We start from the raw sequence: 23,512 nt of genomic DNA on the forward strand, positions 1-23,512 counted from the left end.
TTCCTGTCTCTTCTGAAGAGCTTGCAGCCATCCAGTGCAGTGCTCCAGTTATGTGAGTCATCCCACCATGTTTCCACGATAGCAACTACATCATAGCTTTGCTGCTGTACCATGGCTTCTAGATCTTTCCTTCCTCCAACACCCATGTTGTGTGCATTGATGCACATGCACCTCAGATGGGCTACTGATTTCAGCCCTAACCCAGGCTTAACATCCTTGGGCCTGCTTCCAGAGAGCCCAGCTGCATCCCCTTCTCCCTTCAAACCCAGTTTAAAGCCTTCTCAATGAGTTCCACCAGTTCACGAGCTAAAATCCTTCTGCCCTTAGAGATATGGAGCCCATCCAGTTCCAATTCCAGGTGCCAAAAAAGTTTCCCCATGATCAAAGAACCCAAAATTCTGCCCATGACACCAACCCTTGAGCCACTTGTTGATAATGTGAGCTCTCCTATTCCTTTCATCATTTTTTCTCTGCCACCAGAGGGACTGAGCAGAACACTATCTGTGCTCTTGCCCTATCAACCACTTGACCCAGTGCCCTAAAGTCCCTTTTAATTGCTCTGACACTCCTCTTTTGAATCTCATCACTGCCAGCCTGGAGTATCAGCAGTGGGTAATAATCAGAGGGCCAAATCAGCCCAGGGAGTCTCTTGGTAATATCCTGTACCCGGGCCCCAGGAAGGCAACAGACCTCCCTGTGGGATGGGTCTGGCCGTCATACACGGCCCTCTGCCCCCACCAACTATGACTACCCTGATTTTATGTTAGACATGGTGATCCATCTGACAGATGAAGCATAACTGGGAGGCTCACTGGGCAGATCATTTTCTTCTACATCATCTGGCTGACCCTCTTGATCCAGGACCTCATACCTATTCTGAAGTTGCACCTAGGTAGGTGATGGGGGTCGAGAGGAAATTTTAAATCTGAAACAAATTCAGATACAGATCTTAATATTGTGTCTATTTTTAAATGAAAATGTCATAATTTCATGAGCTTATAGTTTTAACTATTAATGTTTATATGCTGAATTATAAGCAGACATGCTTGAAGAGCATGCTGAAGTAGTACTGTATATTTTTATATCTACATGGATTAAGCAGCATAAAGGACAGTTTTTTGCCTAGTTAAATTACTAGCAGTTTTATGTATTCCCATGAAAGAAATTATTTCATTTCACATAGCTCTAAACAAAAAAATTAAGCAAGTCTAACAAAACAGATATGACTAATGAAATCAAAAGCACTGTGGAAATGTTAAATTTTCTTCATGACAGTTATGTTAACACCGCAATCAATTATACATTAGGAAATTCACAAATGTAATCTCCTTCTAATCATGGGCATTTGATAGGCACCAACAAAGATAATTCTTTATAAATTAACTGGATTCCTGATTCCTAGAAACAGCTTTGCAATGGGAGCAATCCTACAAATAATCATACCTGTCCCTACCTTATGCAGAATCAAAGTCTTAAATTTAAAAATATGTCAATATGCTTCTTGCAATAGGCCACTGTAAAGTAAGGGGGTATTTTAAATAGAATCCTGAATATACTTCTCATGACTTAATTTTTCTGTACACAACTTTTAATTGTTGGGGGTTATTTACTGCAAAGCTGGAAAAGGGAAAAATATGGCTGACTCAGTATTTTCCAGCTTAGTGCACTGGAAAGACATTGTGTATGGTCCTTCATAGCAGGAGTTTTTAAAGCTTGCCCTGCTTAATCTGTTTAAGTGTCCAAGATTGCTATTGAGAAAAGAATGTATACGCAGTGAACAGATGTATCTGTCCCACTGTACTCTGCCTTACAAAGGCAGTTCTCGCTCCAAAAATGATACAATCCCACAGGAGTATACCTCCTAGGTTTTCGAACAAAAAAATAGTTACATACCTGATATAAATAATCCTCAAACACAAAATAGTAGTCATCATTGCTTGCTGTCAGCTTTACATCCTGTAATAAAAAAATACAAGACTTTGAAGCTAAAAGACCTCTCTTCAGACTCCCATGGAGGCCAGACTTAACATGGTGATAGAAGACACTGTTTCACTTTCATTCAAGGAACTATAATTAAGCTTAGACTCCACATTTTAAAATTGAAAAATGCTATATTAACTTGATGATTAATTATTCAAAGTTGAAACTTGAAATGGAAGCAGTCATACCCTGCTGGTTCTTTCTCACAAACCCAGTTACTCCTTTGAATGAAGATAGCATTCCTTTATGATTAACGGTTCAATGCAAATGCCTTACATGAGAGACAACACAGGCACAAGGAATAAGTTCACAATAATAAGTTCACACTAATTATTTTTACACTCCTTGAAACCAAGCCATCTAGTATTTTTTTTGTTAAAAAAACCAACAGAAGATACGAGTGTGATAAGCACATAAATCACTCACTGTTTAGTGAATTACTTACTTTGTAAATCAGGCTGTCCACTAAAAGGTCGTGTTGAATCACATTTGACTTAAGCTGTTCATAATACAAGATGTCCTAAAATTAAGAATATTACCATCATCTGTCTGAGACATGACCTGAATTTATATTTAAAGTAAAAAAATTAATTTTCAGCAATTGAAAAAAAAGCATATATTCAACTGAAAGAAACCACTGCATATTTACGAAGCCTCTATCATGATTTGTCCTAGTTTAAGTCCTAAGAATTGAGATTTGAAACATTATAAAATGACTTCACCTTCAAATAAGTAATAAAATGAGAATGAAGGGACTAGTTCAAACCAAAGACCCCTGTCTTCCAACCTTTGGTTCTCTCTACACCTAAATCTTTTCAATGCTCAAAATCATTATGTTTTATTTCTTTGTTACCCTCTATTTTCATGCACCTCTCCACCAATAGGTTCTGTCTTATCTTTAAGCATTAGTGAGTTGCTGCAAATATTTGACATTGAACTAGTATGAACCTGTAAACAGGTTAAATTTGTGCAAAGATTAAATGACAAATATACATCAAAAAACTGGTGAAGAATACAAAAAACTAGGATCTGTTTTTAAACTCCAATTATTTCCTGAATGTCTACAGAACGTACACACAAGTGAAACAATGGGGAAGAACCAGAACAAACTTCTCTGCTTTACTTATCCTATCCCTTCCTTCTTAGAAAGAGCTTGCAAAGGAAAATCAGAATTAAATATCGCACTGTCATTCCATAACTCCCAAACTCTTAAATATCTCGCTGCAATTACACCTACAACTAAATAACAACTTCTGATTGATGTGAACTAATTTACAAATTAAGTCAGCCATCCCAAAGATCCTTCCCACTTCACAAAACTATTTTGATTTCAAGGTATCTATATGGACACTACACAAATATTTGTATATTCCAAACTTCACAGATTTACTGCTGATTTCTCTGATAAATACAAGTCCAGAGTAAGGATTTGAAGAACAAGTGGGAAGTAAGATGAAATCTTGCAGGGAGAGAACGGTGAATAGTACATACTTAGAAACTATTAGAATTAACATATTACTAAACTGCTAAGTTGAAATTAGGACAAAAGCTTTATTTACTAAGTACTGATGCCTCTCACAGAGAAAGTATTTACATTTTTCCTTTTGAGAAATAAAAAAGGGGAGGTATAAATATTACACTATTTCTTTAGGAAAGATCAGACATAAATATTTACTAAATGCAAAGTATCTGCAGTATGAACATAGTATTCTGTTCTTCAAAGCTATGAAGGACTACTTGAATACTCAAGTCATCATTTTAAAGCATCAATGCTGTCATCTAATCAAGTATAACACTGCCAAATGAATAACATGTTTTTTCCATCTCCAATGACTATCTATATTAAAACACAAGAAGCTAATATTAATTAAAAAAAAACCAACCAAAACCAAAGAAACCACAAACCAAAACCAAAACCTATGGTCAGGGGTTTGGAACAAGATGATCTTTAAGGTCCCTTCCAACCCAAACTATTCTACGATTCTAAGACCAGAAGGACAAGCTGTTCACTTGAAATAGAACTCATGCAAAAAACAAGTTTAGGAAACAAATTATTAATTATTAAAAAAGGACTTGCAAATCTAACAAAATTATATCTATTCTAGGAATAAAGGTTTTAATTCCTTGCCATTCATTCTCTCTTAAGTTGTGATTGCTGTCATGCAAAATGAAGCTGGGCTTGGGAATCATGCCAGGTTTTCAGACAAAATGTGGCTACAAGAGGATCTTGCCCGTGTCTCTTAGTAAGACAAGAGGCTTGTGTTTGATGCTCTATTAAAAGATTTATTCCTTAGATCTGAATCATAAACAAGATTTACTTTCAAGACACAAGACTCTGGTGATCCGTCTCTCACTTAGACAGTGAGAAATATTCAGATTTTTAAAATATTCCTCCTCAGCCTTTAAAAAGGCCTCACTCAGCCTTTAAAAATTATTCAAGTCTTCTTTTACTATTTATTGGTTGCATTTCTTTCTCTAGATGAGAAGTTCCACTACTGTCAAGTTTCAGGAGTGTCCAAAAATGTGTTACATTTTTTATGTTATTTAAAATTTTTTTGGTTATAAAATAAAAATCTTACCATTTTCATCTGATTCAACATTTCTTCTGTCTGCCAAATTTTCATGTAACATTGATTTGTAAACTTTTTCTCTTTCAAAAATATGTTGCATTTTTATATAGACTGTGGCTTTTCCGAAAATTATATACTTTTATACCACACCTCCAAATATACTCATCTTTCTAGACTGAAATTAAGTACACTTCAGGACTGCAGTGAGAAGCCTTCTTGACCTTACAGAGCCACATCCCAAAACATTCATATTGTATCCACTTGAGAGCATAAGGGAGCTTGGAAAGGAGCTCATGGGCAAGACGAAACAGCTCAGCAGAACCCAGCAGAGCTACTTTAAGCAGAAACTGGATATTCACCTTCTCTGAAATAAAGGTTTGTATTACTCAGCAACCTCTGTGCCAGCACAGTCCACCTGTGTTCTGTCATGAAATCCCTGGCACTAGAGCTACACTCTCACTGATGAACCGTTGGCAGGTCATGACCCATTTTTAGTCACTCTCACCATGCGATTGCAGTATTGCACTTGCTTCTCAATCTAACAAGGACAAAACAAATTCCTAATCAGATTACATAAAGAGAAAACAGACAAAAGAGTTAAAGGAAGACCCTCCCAGTGAATTCTTGAAGAAGGTCCAAAGCTTATTCTCCTTTTGCCAGAGATCTGTGAAATCTACTTGTAAAGTACATCCTTCCGCAGTCAATGATGACAGACTGTTACTGTAACTGGGTTTTCTGCTGATTGAATGATACAGTGGGGACCTTTGGATACTGATCCTAATCTCAAAAACCTTCTGATAAGGCAGATAAACATAATGTCCCATTATGAACTTACCACCTCACCTATTTATTAAGTTTTTAAACTTTGGAAACTACATTCTGTAATACCTATAGCAAAGAAAAGCATTACTGATTTTTCCACGCTGGAATTTTCAGAATTAAGATTTTCCACCTACTAACTCAATAAACTTAGAGGGGAAAGAAAAAGCCTATCAGATAATGAACAAACTTCTTTCCTAAGCACTGTTTCAGTAGCATGCAGAGACTAAACAATTCTGTAACACTGTGAATAGAAGGAAAAAAAATTAAACAGATCCTCAGTAAGTGTGTGCCATCCATTTCATGCAATGAGACAAGCTATCCCACAGGAAATAACTGTGATTCTGTGATTCAAGACCATATGATTAAAATATATATACAGCAAATTGGACTGTTTACACAGACAATATTAACTGTGACACTGTTCACCTTCAAATGTTTGTCTTTGCAACCTTAAAAAGGCTCTTTTAACACAGTTCCTCTAAAGTGTACCATTACAAATGAAAACTGAGAAACAATTCATTGTCAGGCAATGTGTTTTAAACATTTCCAAATAATCCTGCATACTGAGCTCACAGTTTATCATTTTTATTATTACAATGCTAGATTGTTAGTATCATTCCTTGCTTGGCTGCATATTAGCTTTATGCAGAGGCTGAGCTTTACTGAATAAAATTGTCCAAACAACAATATTGGATGCTAGGACACACAGTGTTGCCCATACCAAACCCTCATAATATTTCACATCAAAGAAAGGAAATTCACAGTTCATGTGATTTAGAGATTCATACAGCTAAAAATGTAATAGAACCTAAATTGCAAATCAGAAATATTACAGCAAGGAATGTCTGCAGACAACTCAACTCCAGCAGAGAAACTGTTCACAAGAGGTAGAGAAAAGAAGTGTTAGATAAATCCATAAAGTCTATATGAAATTCAACAGATCATAAAACAGCTACATTTATATGGATACTGCTTTGCTATACTTCACAAAAAGCCATGTATTCATTCCATGCAAGAAGAACAACTCAGGGTGTTAGCATTTTGGCAGTAGTCACAGCTTATTTCTGTGTAAGAAACATCAGTAAATGCAGTGCTTAAACTGAACCATGGCTACTCAGCTTATAACATAGCTGTGGTAATCCACGTGCTGATCCATGGGCAGCCTGCTAGGTCTCATTCAGAAAATTGATCTTTTAAAAGCATGTACTCAAAGTCCATAAAACAACTTCAACTTAGAACCCAGGATAAAAATGCTATGCAAAAATAGTCTTGGAAAAGAAGAGAGATTATGACAGCTGTTACATTAGAAGAACAGTTTCAGTTTTGCATGAAGAAAAACATTTACATGCACTTACCTCACAGCTTAAATTATTTTCTTCAACATAGTGTATCTTGTCCCAACTTGATGATCTCTGTTTTCTACGGGGACTGAGGGTGCATTTTGTATTTCACAGTTTTTCAATCCTTTATTTCAACAATCTCAAAGCAGTAGACTAATTTCCCAATCTGAATCACTTTATCTGCTCTTACCATTTTGTCTCAATGTTATGATTACCATTTTCTAGCCACTTGCCCTCATCTTTCTAGAGTTCCTTCAGCGTCACCACAAAGTACTGTCTCACCACTAATTCCTTGTACACAATCCACTCAGTTCAGTCTCAAGGCTCTGGATCTGGCAGAATGTCTCTGAAATGAAAATTTCTACTGCACTCAGTCTCAGAATAATGTACATGTTTAAAATAGTTTATTTTTCTTTTGCATCTATAGCTGACAAGTATCATTTGCTAAGTGTGTAAAAAATTATCACAAGGTAAATTATTATGTACATATAAAAGCCTCACATCAAAGTTTCCCCAATTATGCAAAGACCTTAAAGAGTGATTTAATCTTTTAAGGTGTATTGAATATAATAACTATTGCATGACTTCAGATACTGCAAAAATTTCATTGTTGAGGACTTGCATCAAATATAAGGTACAATGAAAAACTGTTGCAGTAAAAGGGAACATAGAAACAACCCACATCTTACTAGCTCCTCTCTAAGTTTTTTTGATTGTACCTATGCAGAGTATATGCCATAATAGATAAAGCAGTTTATAAGTAAGTGCATATGATGACAGGGTCAAACAACCAGGAAAAACATATAACACATCTTTTTATAAAACTTTGCAAAGATATGAGCGGTTCAGTCTTCTTCCCAGGTATTTTTTCTTTTCCCTTCTAAAAAAATCAGCATCATATAGGAAAATCTCAGGAGTCAGTCAGATCAATTTAATAATTTGTTTTACAGTATTTTGCTCACATATCTACTAAAAATTAGGAAGAGTGGCAAAGACTTCACCACAGCACAGAGCTTTTTAAATCACAAAATGTTTATCAGTTTCTGTGACAACTCAGTAAAGCATTTCTATTTTGGAAAAAACATCACTAGAAGATATGTGCTTGCACTTTTGTGTTCTCACCTAGTCTTCACATTTTAGTCTCCCTTCACTACTTACCTCTGGCTGGTTAGAAATGTTAAGAATGAGGGCCCACAGATCAGCTCGGAGTGCTGTTGGACATCCCTGACGAACATACTGCTGAGCTGCAGCACTATCTTGCTCTGCTAAAACTGTAAGAAACAAAGCAGATAAAGAGTTGATGTAGTGTAAGACTTCTATCAAATACCTTAATTTTTAACTTTAAAAAGTGGCTTACCATGCTGTAAGCATTAGTGCATGGGAAAATACTGAAAAGTTCTCGTTTCCACACTGCAATTTTTAACTAATTCCTTGGGAAACAAGGCAATTGGTATTAATCAGCAAGGCTGTACTACATTTTGTCATAAAACAGCACTTCGTATGTACACATGACTATATCAAGGCTAGTTGCAGCTACTAAGCTGGCATCATGCAGAACAAGCAGCCATTTATAGCCACAAAACACTCCTGGTTTAACTATGAGTGGTATCTCAGTTCAAATACGAGATACCACTTTTGGTATCTCGTATTCTGGCTTTTTTTGTCTTCTTTATTTTCATGTTATCTATATGAGTATCTTCACAGATAACTGTGGGGTCAGAATTTTCCATTCCAGAGTGTATTGTCATGTTCTCTCATTACTGGTGTATTTACTCTAGAGGATAAAGACCTCAAACGATGTTGGTTTGCCTTCATATTGACATAAAACAAATACTCTACTGCTGACAGGTTTGCTTATTCGGGTCACAGTTGTGAAGCTTTAGGCTATTCTATCACAAGGGCCTCATGCTGAATACAGTACTCTATATACCATAGAACAGATTATCTCATTCACTAGTTAAAGGAAGGATGAGGTTTGGAATTAAATATCTATCTAATTGATTTTTCTTTCCTTCCCTTTTTGCTGAATAAACCAGCTCACCAAATTTTTGTTTAACTTGCAGAGCTCTAACACAGACATTTCTGTGATCCTTTGTTCCTGCATGAAGAAGGCAAAAAAACCCCCATTCCTACATTCCCCACAGAACTTCAGAAATACTGTGATTCATCTTGGTGTCCATGAGTATTTACCTTATTTTTTTTACTGATATAGAAAATATTAAGAAGTAGTTTTGGTATATACAAGATGGGTTTTACTAAACACCATAAAATAAAATCCTCAGACTTGGCAATACATCTAATATAAAGGCAAAATCAATACCACAGTGGCAAACAAAGTCATAACTAACACTTGTTAGAGCATGCAGCAAGATTCCCACTGAATGGAAAGGGATTTTGTTTTTTTGGTCAAGGCACTTAAATGTCTACAAAATTGTTAGTCTTTGAATATAAGAAAAGCTAAGGCATTCCCTAGAATAGAGCTGCTTGGTATAGACAATATAACATATATATGTATATATGTGTGTGTATATATATATATATATATATATATATATATATATATTACAAATATGAATGACAATGTGGAGTTGAATGAATGGCTCCAGAAAATATAGTTTATTTGGAAGAATGGGAAAAAAACAGAGAGGTGGACAGTACCTAATGAGGTGCTCTCGGATTAGAAAATTGATAGTGCAGGACAGAAAGATTACAACAAAAGAAGTAAGAAAGAAAGAGAGAAAGATCATTGTTTTGTTACTGCAACAAAAAAATTAGGATTAAGTACTTTTGGGACAGTATCCTGCCAATTTTTTCCTTTGATGCTAACATTCAAAAGGAATCAGAAGAGACAATAATGAGTAAACATTGGTGTATTTCAACCATTCATTGTATGCTTCTTCTATAAGCAAACTTAAGCTATTAAATTATTATTTCTTTCAACTTCTCCTTCCTTTTGTAGGTTATTTCTTAACCTACAAAAACAATCCTGGAACTTTTCAGAAAAAGCAGTATAAAGGGACAAGTAAGTGAATATTCCATAGTGGCTAATATGGAATACTAATACTAATTGCTAATACTGCAATATTCTGCAATTGCAACTGATTATTAAAAAGACTATTCTGACACAAAGGCATAGATCCCATTACAATAATGAGATTTTTGTGTGCAGAGAAGCAACTGCACATAATTTTGATTTGAAACTGAAATTCAGTAGTGGAATAAGTTAAGTTGCCACCAAAAAGATGTCTATGTGCTTTCTATTTTGTTTTTATTGAAATACCCGTGGAGCTTTTTATTTGGTAGCTACTGTGGAGCTTTTTATCTGGTAGCTACTGGTAGACGGCAAATGTTTGGATTTCTGTCCCTGTCTAAATGATAACAGTATTAGTGATTGCCTGTCTAAATTATAATGGTATTACTGATAATGCTTTGTGCTAGTCTGAGTTCTTAAAATTCTAAGAGACACATGCAAATACAAATTCACTAAATGCATTCTTAACTACTCACAGTTTATTACAGAAAAAAACAGATCCATACCTTTCTGCCCAACACGTACATGTTCATTTTCAAAGAACTCTAGAAAATAAAAACACAGAAAAACATAGCAAAAAATAAATGAAAAAGACATCCCAGCTGATAACATTTAATATTTTTAAGACACATAATTACATTCAGTTGCTATTTACTGCTAACATCACTAAAAGTTAAACTGCATCAGAGTTAAAGTTCTTTTTCAAAAACTAATTTTGTGTTTCAAAAACACAAATATCAAAGCAGCACTATACTACATGATTTTCAACTAGGCAAGTTTCCATTTAAAAAGAAAAATCTTGTGATACGATAGTGATTTCCATTTTTATGTGGAAAGACCATTTTAAAACTTCTTCCTACAGCAATAGATTCATACATGGAAAATCAACAGAGATTATAAATTATTTAAATTACTGAATATTAATATATGGATATGTCTTGTAATATTTTGACAACAGTTATCTTAAATGTTTGTATGTATATTTGTATGTATGTGTGTGTATGTATATATATATAAAAATACACCTATCTGTTAGCTGGATTAATATTTACTAATAATTTTTGTATTTCTGGAAACAGGCAATGTGGTTCTCTAGATCCTGAAGTGTTCAAACATATTGAAATTAATGCATTCTCTACTTAAGGTGATGACTTTAAAACTTCTCCAAATCTGACTCTTCATATATGCAATGTTTTCTATTATTAGCTGTATTTTACTATGTAAATCACTACAATCATAGTTACAGAACAAATATTTATAGTTTACTATGGGAAAAATACACTTTTTTTTATATAATTTCAAAGGATTCTACTTATTAGTGTTCTGTTTGAATGACTGGAGCATGGCATTAGCTTACCAGGAGGCACTTGTGCTGAATCATCAATACCTAGCTGTCCTGTGTTTAAGCCTAGTTCACTAAAGTCTTCTTTCTGTATAGGAACAGAACAAAGTAATTAATATGTTTAATTCTCTAAATCACTTGAGATTTCTTCTGAAAGGCTTAATGTGAATATTTTCTGAACCAAATTAAGTTCTTCTAAATGCACACATTTGAAATAGAATCTCACATCAATCCTTACTCTAGTTATAGCTATAAGCCCCAGTTTGCATTTCAAGTATGAGCTACACCTGTACGCAGTGAAGTGGTGAATGAAAGATTGGGTTAAGGACCTCTAATTCCCATCTCTTTTCCAACCCAGGTGAAGGTTTTTCTACTAGCACATAATCTGCAAGAGCCTCATCAGTGAAGCATTTAGAAAAACTCTCCTATGTAACCACTAGTACTCAAACATTTCTTTTCATTTATAACCTGACAATAAAGGGATTTAAAATTATGTTGAGAAGGAAGTCAGAAGCTAACTCATTGTCAGGCTACCGATCTTGTACAGAATCTGCAGAATTGAGATGTGCTACAAATTTGAAATTTCTTGTACAGAATTAAAATTATTAAGTGAACAACATGTACAGAAGTGTATTTTTGGCACAAATTAAACCTGTGTGGCATAAAATGAAAACTTCTCTACTGGCAGAAATTTTACTGTTTATGTTTTATTTTTCATTAAAAATATTTTTTCATAGAAATTCTTTATGCTCTGTATTTTACCTACATCTTTAGATTGATTTTCACTTTGAAAGGGAAAAATTTATGATGATACTAGTATTTGTTTTTATTAGTTAGAATCATTTTCATTAGGGAAAAAAACCAAAAAACTCTTACAGAAACCTCTTATACGAAAAAAAATATACTTACCAATTCTGGAATATCTTTAACTTTTAAGGGAACCTGAATTAGTCCCAGATGATTTCTGAAACTAGGCTGCTCTCCATTTTCATAATTTGGGTTTCGAAGATTCATCAGTACCTTAAAAATTGTAGCTCTGTTATTTCTTGCTTACAATCAGAACTCTTCTCAACATTATCAGCATTACAAACAGTACATTCAGCATAAAATCATTTCCCGCAACTTATATATATATATATATATATATATATACACACAAATGATCAAATTATATCTCAACATTTTAAAATCAAAAAGTATTGACATTTTTAAGGAAGCTAACATAGTCTACTTTGAAAAGTCAGCTCAATAGAAAAGCAGAAATAATTTTTAATATACACAATTAAGTGCTGCCTACATAGTAATATCTTGACTAAAATTTACTTCCTCATTTAAGCTATAGCAACAACATATTTGTGATGGCTACAGTATCCAGGATATTCTTCAGCATTACTTTTTTCTGAAAGAATTTTCATCCATCTTCTTACAAAGGCAATCGTAAAGAGCTTCCAATAAAAGTGCTACATGATTTGCTACTAAAATAATTCTTTACTAAATAACAATATATCCAAATATCTTCTTTCATATAAGAAAAATAAATTACAGAATTGAAAACTTAAAGCAAATATAATTTAAAGGACAAAGAATCATCTCAAGGTAAGTAACTGTGATCTATTAAGGAATTTACAGTCTCTTACATACTGTTATTCCAAGGTATAGATTTTGATATGACATTGAACTGTAAAGATTCTTTTTAACATGAATTTCCAGCTCTTATGAAATTCTCTCATAACACTGTACCTCTACAGTTCTCACTCTTGTAAGTATTCTAATACCATATAATCTCACTGTCAGACTTGTTAATTTAAAGAAACTGCAAACTCTGGAAAGAAAACAGCATAAAAGAGTGTGATCATGAGGGTCATTGAATAAAGCTAAAAAAACCCGACAGATTTATTTACAGATCCCTGATTAAAAACACACCACAGCTGTTATTACAATGATGGAAAATAAATAAAACATTTTCAACATTATTTTGATTAACTGAACAAAAGGAGTTATATGTAATAAGCACTGTTTTACTATGATGTTCTGTGCTTGAGTCATAGAAAATTATGAATAATACTGACATTTAAGGCTTTAAAGATTCCACAGTCACCAATTTTTTAATGGTCCAGTTTGATTACAAGCAAAAGCCATGAAATTCCACACAGCCCTGTTTCATGTTTGATTTTTTAAAACCTTCCTAGATGACCTCCAATTACAGCTGCATACAAGTCTGCAATCTACTATCAAACAGTCTACTAGCTTCATATATTGTGATTTATGAGCTTAATATATTGGAATTGAAAATGTAAACTTGTATTACAAAATCACTTGAGAATTGCTCTCCAAGGAAAAAAAGTTGGGCCTAGACTATGCCTTAGAGAAGTTTATCACAGGTTCAATTTAAAACTGCAGTTAAAAAAAAAAAAGGACAATAGTGTTTTGTTTTGTAAACCACACATGGATTCGTAAAAATCATGCCAAATTTCACTTGCTACAAATAAAAACTAGTATGAAATAAACTTAGCAATTATTTTTCCCATTTCATATAAAAGACTATAATGGATACAAGCCAATGGCTGAGTATTGTTTCATAGAGGCTTACCTCAAGAAAATCTTTAGGTGCATAAACAGGCCGAAAAAGACTTAGATCTGAAGTAAGATTTCAATGACAGTATGTTAAAACCAAAAAATCAAAAACACATGTGCCATATTAATAACACAATCTAGCAATTTAAATAACAGATAAGAGCAAAGATCAAAATAATATCATCACAAATATCATGCCAACAACTACCACATATTCTGTCATGCTTATGCTATTGATAATTGCCTTATTTTGTTAAGCCATAGATAAATGAAGAGGAGAGTGTTCTTCAAGGTCCCTTCCAGACCAAACCATTCTATGATTCTATGAAGAGAAGCATTTACTTAATCCTCATAAGTGTTTAGACTGAATCACTCTTAGACATAGGAAAGGTATGATTTTCAAAAGCACGGTATTTTTTAACCACTTATATTGTTGAATTACACATACTGCTGTCAAATGAAAACTGGAGAGCAGTACTAAAAAATCCATGAGAAGTGTTTGCCATCAGAGAGGTGGTAGTGTGATACAAACCAGCACCTCTACAAAATCCATTTTAAGGAACTTGGCTATAAGCTAGCACGAATTAGCCTTGCTTTCTCTAAGTAAAATATCACTGATTATTCTGTGCAAGAGTTATTTTTATCTTTTGTCAGGAAAACATCTGAGCTTAATTATCCATAGTTCTGAACATTTTCTGTTAGCGTGAGTTTACAGTAAGAGGAGCTGTTTTCTAGTTGAATAAATCTCTAAAGCACTGGAATATGACACAATAACTAACCTCTCAGTAATGATTCAATGTTAGTACAATAACTTGAAACAAAATAACAAGGAAGTAAGTATTTATTTATGCATAATGACACATTACCAATGAAAGAAAGAGCTAAATCAATTTGCCTTGAAGAGATTAGATTAACCTTTGACTGGTAACTAAGATGTGCATCCTGCCTTTCTATGTACAAAAATTTAATGCATGTAAATTTAGTTGACCTTACCTGGCTCATCAGTTCCCATTTCATTCCATTTATTAAGCATCTCTTTTTGTTCATTTGCAGGCCTCTGAAATACATAAAAAGTGTATCTTCTTTTTTAACAGAATAAATAAAAACATGCTTATTCAAATATGTATTCATTTCAACTATACATTAATACAATGTTTTACAAAAGAGCAATACAAACTTATTTGCTAACAAATTATCCCTAGCCTGAAGGTACATTACACTGCAGAAAGCCCAAGTTTCAGTTCCCAGAAGGAAAGAAGCCCAATAAATAGTTTCAGGTGCTTAGTAATGAATTTAGGACATTTAGTTCTCAATTTTGTGTTACTGAAGATTTCCTGCCCATTCCATAGAGCTGTTGGACTCTACCAAATTCCTGTCCTTGGCAGTCATGAAAACAAAATGTAGCAGCATTCTTTAGCTCATGATGAACCATAGAGGTTCTGCCACCTATCACAGAGGTAAAACAGGGGAATGAACAAAACATTCTAATGTTAGTCCCTACTTTCATTATCTTTAAAGCCTCTATATTAATTAAAAAAAAAAAAAAACAAACAACAAAACAAAAAAAAAAAAAAAAAGAAACAAACAAACAAAAACCCAAAAAAACCCAGAAAAAGGCAAAAACAAACCAAAGCAGCCAGACCAGAATGAATGACAAACAAAATCAGCAATGTACCAATATCTCTCTCTCCTCATGTACCAGTTCAACTACAGCCCTCTGTGCACACAAAGCACATCTGTATTGCACACAGGTTGCACAAGTTATACAGTTGAGTCTGCACACAAAATACTCTGTTAAGAGCAATGAACACAGTAATCAGCTTTCCAACATGCTGCTCCCTCAAGAGGATAACTACTGCAACAGCAAAGAGGAAAATCTACCTGGAAGCTTCATCTTCCAAGCTGAGCTGACACATTCATTGTCACCACCTCTGAAAATTATTCTGCATTAAAATTATTTAGATACGGAACCTGCAGCTCTTGATAACCATGTCTAAAATGAAAATTACATTACAAGTGTGCAAGACGAGGCTTAATTTCAGAGAAAATGTCAGTTTGAAAACAGAAAATTAACAATACATTACCTTCTGTGCTAGTGGGATATTAAGTTCTGTGCACATGCTGTTCAGACTTTTCAGAATTCGCTTTTCCCAGCTTCCCTAAAATACACACAGAAGATAAATTATAAGGAATTTATTTTTCCCAAAAACTAAATTTACTATGCAATAACAAGCTGTTTTTTGAAGTCAGATATACATAAAAGGATAGCAAGTCACTGACTGACATCTGCAAACATATGAAGAGAATATTTACATGCTTCTTTACATGGAAACAATAGATCAAACAGATTTCATTCTTTACAACACAAAAAAGAACCAGAAAATTTAGTTGTTCATATTGCAGATCTTTTAAAAAGCATTTCTTTCACAATTACTGAGTTTTATATCTATTTAATGATCAAGCTTCTTTATAGATCAACATTTAACAAATTTTTCAAACAATTCTAATAGGTCAATCAACTGTGCATAGCAAACACCTTCTCCACTTTGGGGTCTGAAGAGACTGGCAGTCTTTCTCCACAAAAAGTATCTTAGATGTTGTCAGAAATTAAGGAAAGTTAGAAATCTGCTATTCTGTAATGCTAAAAAAAATAGTTCTTCTAACACAATGCTCAGGAAATAGCTGTCTAATCAGAAAAAACAGAGGTAGACAACATCTCAGTGACCAGTGGACAGCTTAAAAAGCAACCAGATTCTTCTGACAACTGCATTAGGCTTCAATAGTGCCTACTCCATGGCTAACTCCTATGAAGTTAATGCCAACTAGTAATTACTTCTTTGTCAATGGACTTGGTACTTTGCTACTGTGATTACAGTACCGCTGGTGGGTTTTATACTTAATTTAGTTTTCTGTGGATGACAAGCCAGACCTTGATCACATGAATGCAAAGACTCCTCTAAATTTAATTTAGTTCTATTTATTGCTTGTAATTTGCTCTAGACACAAATTTTACAACAGTTAGTTACTGTTTAACCATGCTCCCCAAAGTTCTGTCCAAAAGAGGCTGCAGTTTATTAGACAGGAAGCAAATGAAGGGAAGGGAAGGACAGTTAAAAAAAAATTAAATCTGTCTATAATTGTTTCATTTTAGCTTTCACTTACAAGATCATGTACAAGATCCTCTCATACCTTTTTCCATCAAAAACTTGCTATCTTTCACCAGAAATTTTTCCTCACAATTGAGTCATCCCTTCACTTTCTTTTGTATAAACAAAACAGATCTAAGGTCTGAATGTAAGGTATGTTTTCCAAATTGCATATTTTTTTATCATACTCTGTATGATAAAAGTATTTTTCTTTAACTGTATTCCCATATTTAAATTACTTTCAAATGCTGCAATTACACAATACTATGCCATAAACTGGTTCATGTCTCATGAAGCAGTAGAAGAAGTGAGGTTTTGTTGCTGGAGAAATTAGGAGTGAGAGAACATGAAGATTACTAGGCTATATAGGATAAGAAAGTGGAAATGGAGAATACACAGGTAGTAGTAGCAAAAACCAAGTTAAAGGTAAAGCCTTTTTTTGGCAAAAGCGTCGTCTAGATCAGATGGCCCAGCCTCCTGTCCATCCAAATCCTAAGTGTCCAATGTTGTGTCTCTAAGGAGATTATTCCAATGGCTGATTGTTCCGTATGTGAAAATTTCTCCTCTTCTGTTCAATCAGAATATCCCCAGGAGTAAGTTGTACCCATTACTTCTCATCTTTTCCATGTGACTTGTAAAAAGGAGTCTCCATTTTCTCTGTAGCCACTCTTTAAATACTGGAACAAGGTTTTCCCTAAGCCTCCAGTTCTCAAGGCTGAACAAACCCAGCTTCCTCAGCCTTTCCTCACATGTCAGGCTTCCCAGTTCTTTGTGGCCCTTCTCTGTGGCCCTTCTCTGGACCCTCTCCAGTCTGTCTACATCCTTTATTGTACAGTGGGGACCAAACCTGAACACACTACTCCAGATGTGACCTGACAAGTGTTAAGTCCTTCTTTGTCTCTGCTGGCGATGTCCACATTGATGCAGCCCAGCATCCAACAGGCAACAGCCTTTGACGCAGCAGCACACTGTCCACTCATATGGAGCTTGCTATCCTTCAGGTTCATTTCCTTCAAGCTGCTCCCCAGCCAAGTAGATTCAAGCCTGTGCTGCACTCTGGATTATATTTTCCCACATGCCAGACCTTACATTTGTGTTTTTACATCATAAGTGTCTTGTCAGCCCCCTATTCCAGCATATCCAAGTTTTTCTGCACAGTGACTCTCCCTTCTGATGCAGCCACTTCTCCACTTGGTTTGGTACCACTGGCACCATCACTTCATGATACCATTAAAATTAAGGGAGGACAGGTGGAAGGGGCATAGGGAGGGGAATAGCAGAGATGTACTTAAAGATATGAAAGCTACAAAAGAAGAAGAGACAGATGGCAGCTTTGCAAGACCAAGAACCATCTAATTCCAAAGAGCAATGGAGGTCAACCCACTTGGTTTGACTTAAAACTGCCATACCAGACATTAATCCACTTATTGCACTGGGGATGCAACATGTTGGTAATAAACCACTTATACACAGTCACAAACTGTGACATAATTCATCTTTCAAGACCCAATAAAAGATATTCAAATAAATGCAAAAAAGACAAAACCAAAGGGAGGGCTATACAGCCTTTCCAAGCAAGATACCTCTCCAGGACAGCAGGTACCTGAACTGAGTAGAAACAGAATGCACTGCTCTTGACTGAAATAAAAAGCAAAGGGAGAAGTCATCATTTTATTGATGGGAACAATACATTTAACAGGATGATTCCTCTAGTCTTACAAAGAAATTCAGCACTAAGAAAACACACTATTAGGACTGCTATGGTTACAATTATTCAGTAAAATAGCCGAAACTGAGAAAGGTAGTACTGTAATTTGGAAACAATTTCATAGCATCGCAGAATGGTATCCAACACCTAAAGACCACACCTGAAGGGAGGGAGAAGGATTGTTAAAAAGGGCATGTAGTGATAGAAAAAGGGGAAATGGATTTAAACTGAAAGGGTAGGTTTACATGAGACAGGAGGAAGAAATTCTTTACTGTGAGGGTGGTGAAACACTGAACAGGTTGCCCAGAGAAGTTGTGGATACCCCATGCCTGAAAGTGTTCAAGGACAGGTTGGATGGGGCTCTGAGCAACCTGATCTAGTGGGAGGTATCCTTGCAAGGGAAGGTTAAAACCAGGTCTTTAAGGTCCCTTCCAACCCCAAACATTCTATCATCCTATGACTTACAGCATTACTACTCATTGCCATTACTGCTCTATCCTTTCTTGAAACCTGTTTTTTTGGGGTTTTTTTGAGGTACGAAAAGAAAGCAATATAAAAACTTCAGTCTGCCGTCTACGAGAAAACAGAACCAACGTGAGGAGAAAAAGGGTTAATTATGAACATTTTAGTACCTACTCCAGAAAAAATACTAATATTGCTTTAATCACTGACTCAAAGTCATTCCAGTAACTATCAGAGATGGTTTTCTGGGAGTAGTACCCTTATTTCCAGAATTCTGAAGTAGAACAAAATTAATTAAGATAGAAAAGGATAAAGAAATTGTCAGCAAACTTATAACAATGGAAACAGCATCTTAAATGGTGACTGTATCTAATAAAAATAGAATGTGACAAATATGACTTATATGCAGAACATTTTTATATGGAGACAAATTTTGATAATAGCACCAAAGTATTTTTTTCCAACTGCTGTGATGCTAAATGAAAACAAAGTAACAATTTTAAAAATCTACCTACAAATTAAAAACCCCCAGTCTATACTGTCAAAACATTAGATTTTCAATACCTGTGGAAGTAAATAATTTTCACTTTTATCTCTCTCCCAAAAGGTATTAGCAATCTGTACACTTGTATTTTAGCTACTTCCAAATATTTTAAACAAACAAAATCATTGAAACACTGACTTTGTAAGCTTTTCACATTGTTTATTTAATCAAAAAGATTAACAAAACAAAACCTAGTTGTGATTCAATTGCTCTGATGATGCTTGTTTTCTTACAGGCATTTATCTACAGTGATAAATGTGTGTCACCTTGAAAATCAAACACTTGCATGTATCTCAGTGGTTTCAGAAAAGATAATGTTAGTTCTCTACCTGTGTATTTTTTATTATTTCACAACTACCCTAATTTACCAGTATTTCTCTATGGAAAGGGTTTACAAGTCTTTATCAAAGAGCTGTATTTCAAGAAAGGGTTTGAAACAGCATCTACTGATTTGGCTGGGACAGAGTTATCCTTCTTCACAGTAGTTTTATGCTGCTCTCTTTTGGACTTGTGACCAAAAGGATGTTGATAAAACACCAATGTTTTAGCTACTGCTGAGAAATTCAAGATCTTCTGTAATTCTTCCCCAATGGCAAGGAGGCTGGGAGTTCACAAGAATTTGGGAGGAGACTGAGCCGGGACAGCTGACCCCCAGTGAGCAATGGGATATTCCAGACCATACAACATCATGTTCCAAATAAAGAAGCTGGGACAAAAGTTGCCTGGTGATGGAAAGTAATCAATGTATTCCTATTTTATTTTGTTGACATGTAGCTTTTGCTTTGCCAATTAAACTCTTTGTAACATGATTTCTCACTTTTGCCCTTTTGATTCTCTCCTACTTCCCTGGGGAAAGTGAGTGAGTGGCTGAGCTGCCTACCAGGGTTAACCCACCTGGAGGACATGGACGACTAACACTCTTTGGAATAGGGAATCAAATTTTGAAACCAGCAAAGACAGGACTTCTCCCGCTCAGTTTTAAACTACTGGTTTAACAGGCCTTTCTACATACAGCTAAAAACACTGCAAGTATGACATACACTTTTTTAAAATAATAACCCATGAAACTGGTTCAGACAAACATGCATATAGATATTTCTCTCTGGTTTTTGCATTAATAAACTAGTAAGAGTAATTTTTTTCAGGCAGCAAATTGTGGCATTACATTTCACACCACACAAGAAAAATTGATTAAAGCAATCTTTAGCCCCAAATCCTAAAGACTGAAACCCAGGACAGAGAGATAAGACTTAGGGGAATAAATAACAATATGATTGCAAAGGTAACACAATTTGTTGAGTATTTTGTAAAAAAACGCTGCAATGTATTTCTAGGCACAGCAGAGTTAAATACACCTTTATCCCTACCTCAGATGTTTTTGTTAGACCTTACTCTTGAAGCTTGTTTTTTCTTTTTACATTCACATTTTTATGTTGATTTTTTTGTTTATTTCAAATGGCATATATTGGCAAAAAATTAAACAAGCAAAAGTATTTTTTCCTGACACCAAAAATCCTTGTTTAATCTTAACAGTCCAGTTTCTCTTATTCTCCTTCAATATGCCTTAAGCTCCTTAACTCTACATTTTTCATCTTCCTTTCACATTTTTAAGTACTAAATATATCTCTTCTTTCTAAAGATCTCACTATCTCTGCAGCCTGTTATCTTTCATCACGAAACTGCCTGTGTCCCTTCAAAAATATGTTTTTGTAACCCTAAGGAAATGACCTATAGCTACACCTTTTTTTTTCTTCTCAATGAAACCAAATTCTCTTCTTTGACATACTGACATAATCTCTATTCTACATTTTTCACCTACCTGCCACTATATCCTACTTCCTTCATGGCTGGAGAATTACTTGAGCATTTTCTGTATGTATGTAAAATGTCACATATACAATATTACTATTAACTTTGATGCAATTACAAATCTGTACTTTTTTCTAAGGTATAAAACCTAGAAACACAATAACATTTTACAGAGTAAATCTCAAATAGTCTAATTAAAGCTCTGATATGAATGGTAAAATTGATAACCAACCTGTGCTTTCCTCATATAGGCTAAAGGTTCTTTAATATGTTCAGGTGGTGCTGCAGGATGACAGGGTGAAGGAAACCTTAAGAAGAAAATATGGTAAACTTTAAATATCCTGATGTTTTATTCTGCTTAATTAATCCCATATTTGTAAACCTAAATATAACTTCTTTCATGAGAGCACTAGGAAAAACACAAGTGCATGTTGATTAAAACTGAGTATTATTTTTAGAAGTATTTTTTCCTCATCCATTCTATGGATACAAATATGATAACAATATGCAAGAATTAATAACATTTCAAGATGAGTTCTTCTTATATTAAAAATAACACTTCCTTATAATTTCACATATTTATAAAATAAAATAAAACAATTACATTAACAAATCAGGTATTTTAAAAGTGCATTCTCTTCACATCATGTTATCTTTATGATTCCCTGGAACTTTCCCTCTCCAAGTCATCTTATTTTTTCAAGAGACAATATATTTCTTTTGAGGGTCTCCTTTTAAAAATCAGTAGTGAACATGCACATGTCCAAAGTAATTAGAATTTTGAGTGATGTGTTGACTGAAGCAAAGCTGAATATCCATTCATAAACTGCATTATGACAAAACATAAAAGCTGGAACAAAAATTAAAAATGAAACCAAAACATTAATTTATCTTTCAGTAGTGTAGATTATTTCCAGTGAGTATTTGCCAAACATTACATCCAGTTTAATTTTAAGTGTCTCAAACATCTTTCAGGAAACAAAATTTACCCATAGCTTCTCTAATAGTTAGTCTGAATTTTCATTTGTTTGAATGCATTCCATCAATTCCTATCATATGTTTTTGGCAAGCCCTTCCCGAATTTCTTCCCATTTTTAACAGATAATTATATCATTTAATGATATAAGAATATCATTCTTGTACTTGCTGCAAATTTGTTATGGACTATTCTGTTCCAATGTGTAAAATAGAATCAATATCAACAGATTTCAGAAATGCTGTTTTTTGGCTTTTCCACAATGCTCATGAAATCATGGTGTTCACAGTTAATTTCAATTTTCAAGGGCAAATTTTGTTATTTTGCTGCTTATTTCCGTGCATTAGCCCTAGAGACAGGTAAATATTTTTCCCTGGAAAGATACAATGAAGATGAATGCTTGCTAACAGACAGAAGCACTTTGCAGAAGTAAGTCACTCAAACTACTAAATATACATTGTGCTAAACAGGTAACTCTAACAAGCTTATTTACATTAGCACAAATAGATTTGCATACACATTTCTTATTTTATAGTTGCATTCATGGCTATATCTGTTATGAAATTCACCTTTCCACAGTGCCAGAATGTAAAGAAAAATTATGCTCCCCAGAAGTCTAATCCAAAGTTTGCTGAACAATAATAAAAAGGAAACTTGGCAGATTTGACTGTGTTTATAACCATATCCCAAGCATGATGAGCACTGACCTGAGAAACCTAGAGATCCAGTATCTTGAAGTTTTTTAAAAATAACTAATACAAAAAATACATGCGATGTTGTGACTAATACCTCAGTTAAAACTCATTTGCAGCAACTACCTCATTTACATAATTATATTATGACCCTTGGTACCTTTGGAAATAAAGCCAAAAGGAAAATACTAAAGTAACTACAAAATGTGGTGATATTTGTTTCATTTATTCTTTAAAATGCACTTGAGCTCAGTATTTTCACTAGGATGAAAAAGAAATAATGGCACTTTAAAATCAGAAACTAAGCAGGTACCCTTGCTATGACAGATGTTGCAGATTACAGTAACACACCATACACCTCTATAAACAAATGGAACAAAAGTAAATCATGTGAGTAGAACTCATTAAGTGAAAATACTAAATAAACTCACACACTGAGTTCACTATAAACAGCATTCTGAAGCTTCTTTTCCCAACCTGTTAAAATAAAAAAAACAACCAGAAGACAAAATTAGG

At 34.3% G+C, this 23,512-nt stretch overlaps 1 protein-coding gene across 1 annotated transcript in view; it reads right to left on the reverse strand.

Moving 5' to 3' along the window:
- The window catches only part of TBC1D19 (TBC1 domain family member 19), a 48,895-nt gene that overhangs the window by 15,789 nt on the left and 9,594 nt on the right, over window positions 1-23,512 (reverse strand). Inside the window, exons 3-13 of the mRNA XM_041402811.1 lie at window positions 23,428-23,473; window positions 21,561-21,636; window positions 15,744-15,818; window positions 14,653-14,716; window positions 13,676-13,722; window positions 11,995-12,105; window positions 11,101-11,173; window positions 10,250-10,288; window positions 7,871-7,983; window positions 2,426-2,500; window positions 1,894-1,956 (exon numbers count right to left, since the gene is read on the reverse strand). Coding sequence (XP_041258745.1) covers window positions 1,894-1,956; window positions 2,426-2,500; window positions 7,871-7,983; window positions 10,250-10,288; window positions 11,101-11,173; window positions 11,995-12,105; window positions 13,676-13,722; window positions 14,653-14,716; window positions 15,744-15,818; window positions 21,561-21,636; window positions 23,428-23,473 — 782 coding nt within the window. The remainder of the gene's footprint in view (window positions 1-1,893; window positions 1,957-2,425; window positions 2,501-7,870; window positions 7,984-10,249; window positions 10,289-11,100; window positions 11,174-11,994; window positions 12,106-13,675; window positions 13,723-14,652; window positions 14,717-15,743; window positions 15,819-21,560; window positions 21,637-23,427; window positions 23,474-23,512) is intronic.

The sequence above is a fragment of the Onychostruthus taczanowskii genome, unplaced genomic scaffold (genome assembly GCF_017590055.1).
Source record: "Onychostruthus taczanowskii isolate IOZ18803 unplaced genomic scaffold, ASM1759005v1 scaffold2, whole genome shotgun sequence".
NCBI classification, from domain to species: Eukaryota; Metazoa; Chordata; class Aves; order Passeriformes; family Passeridae; genus Onychostruthus; species Onychostruthus taczanowskii.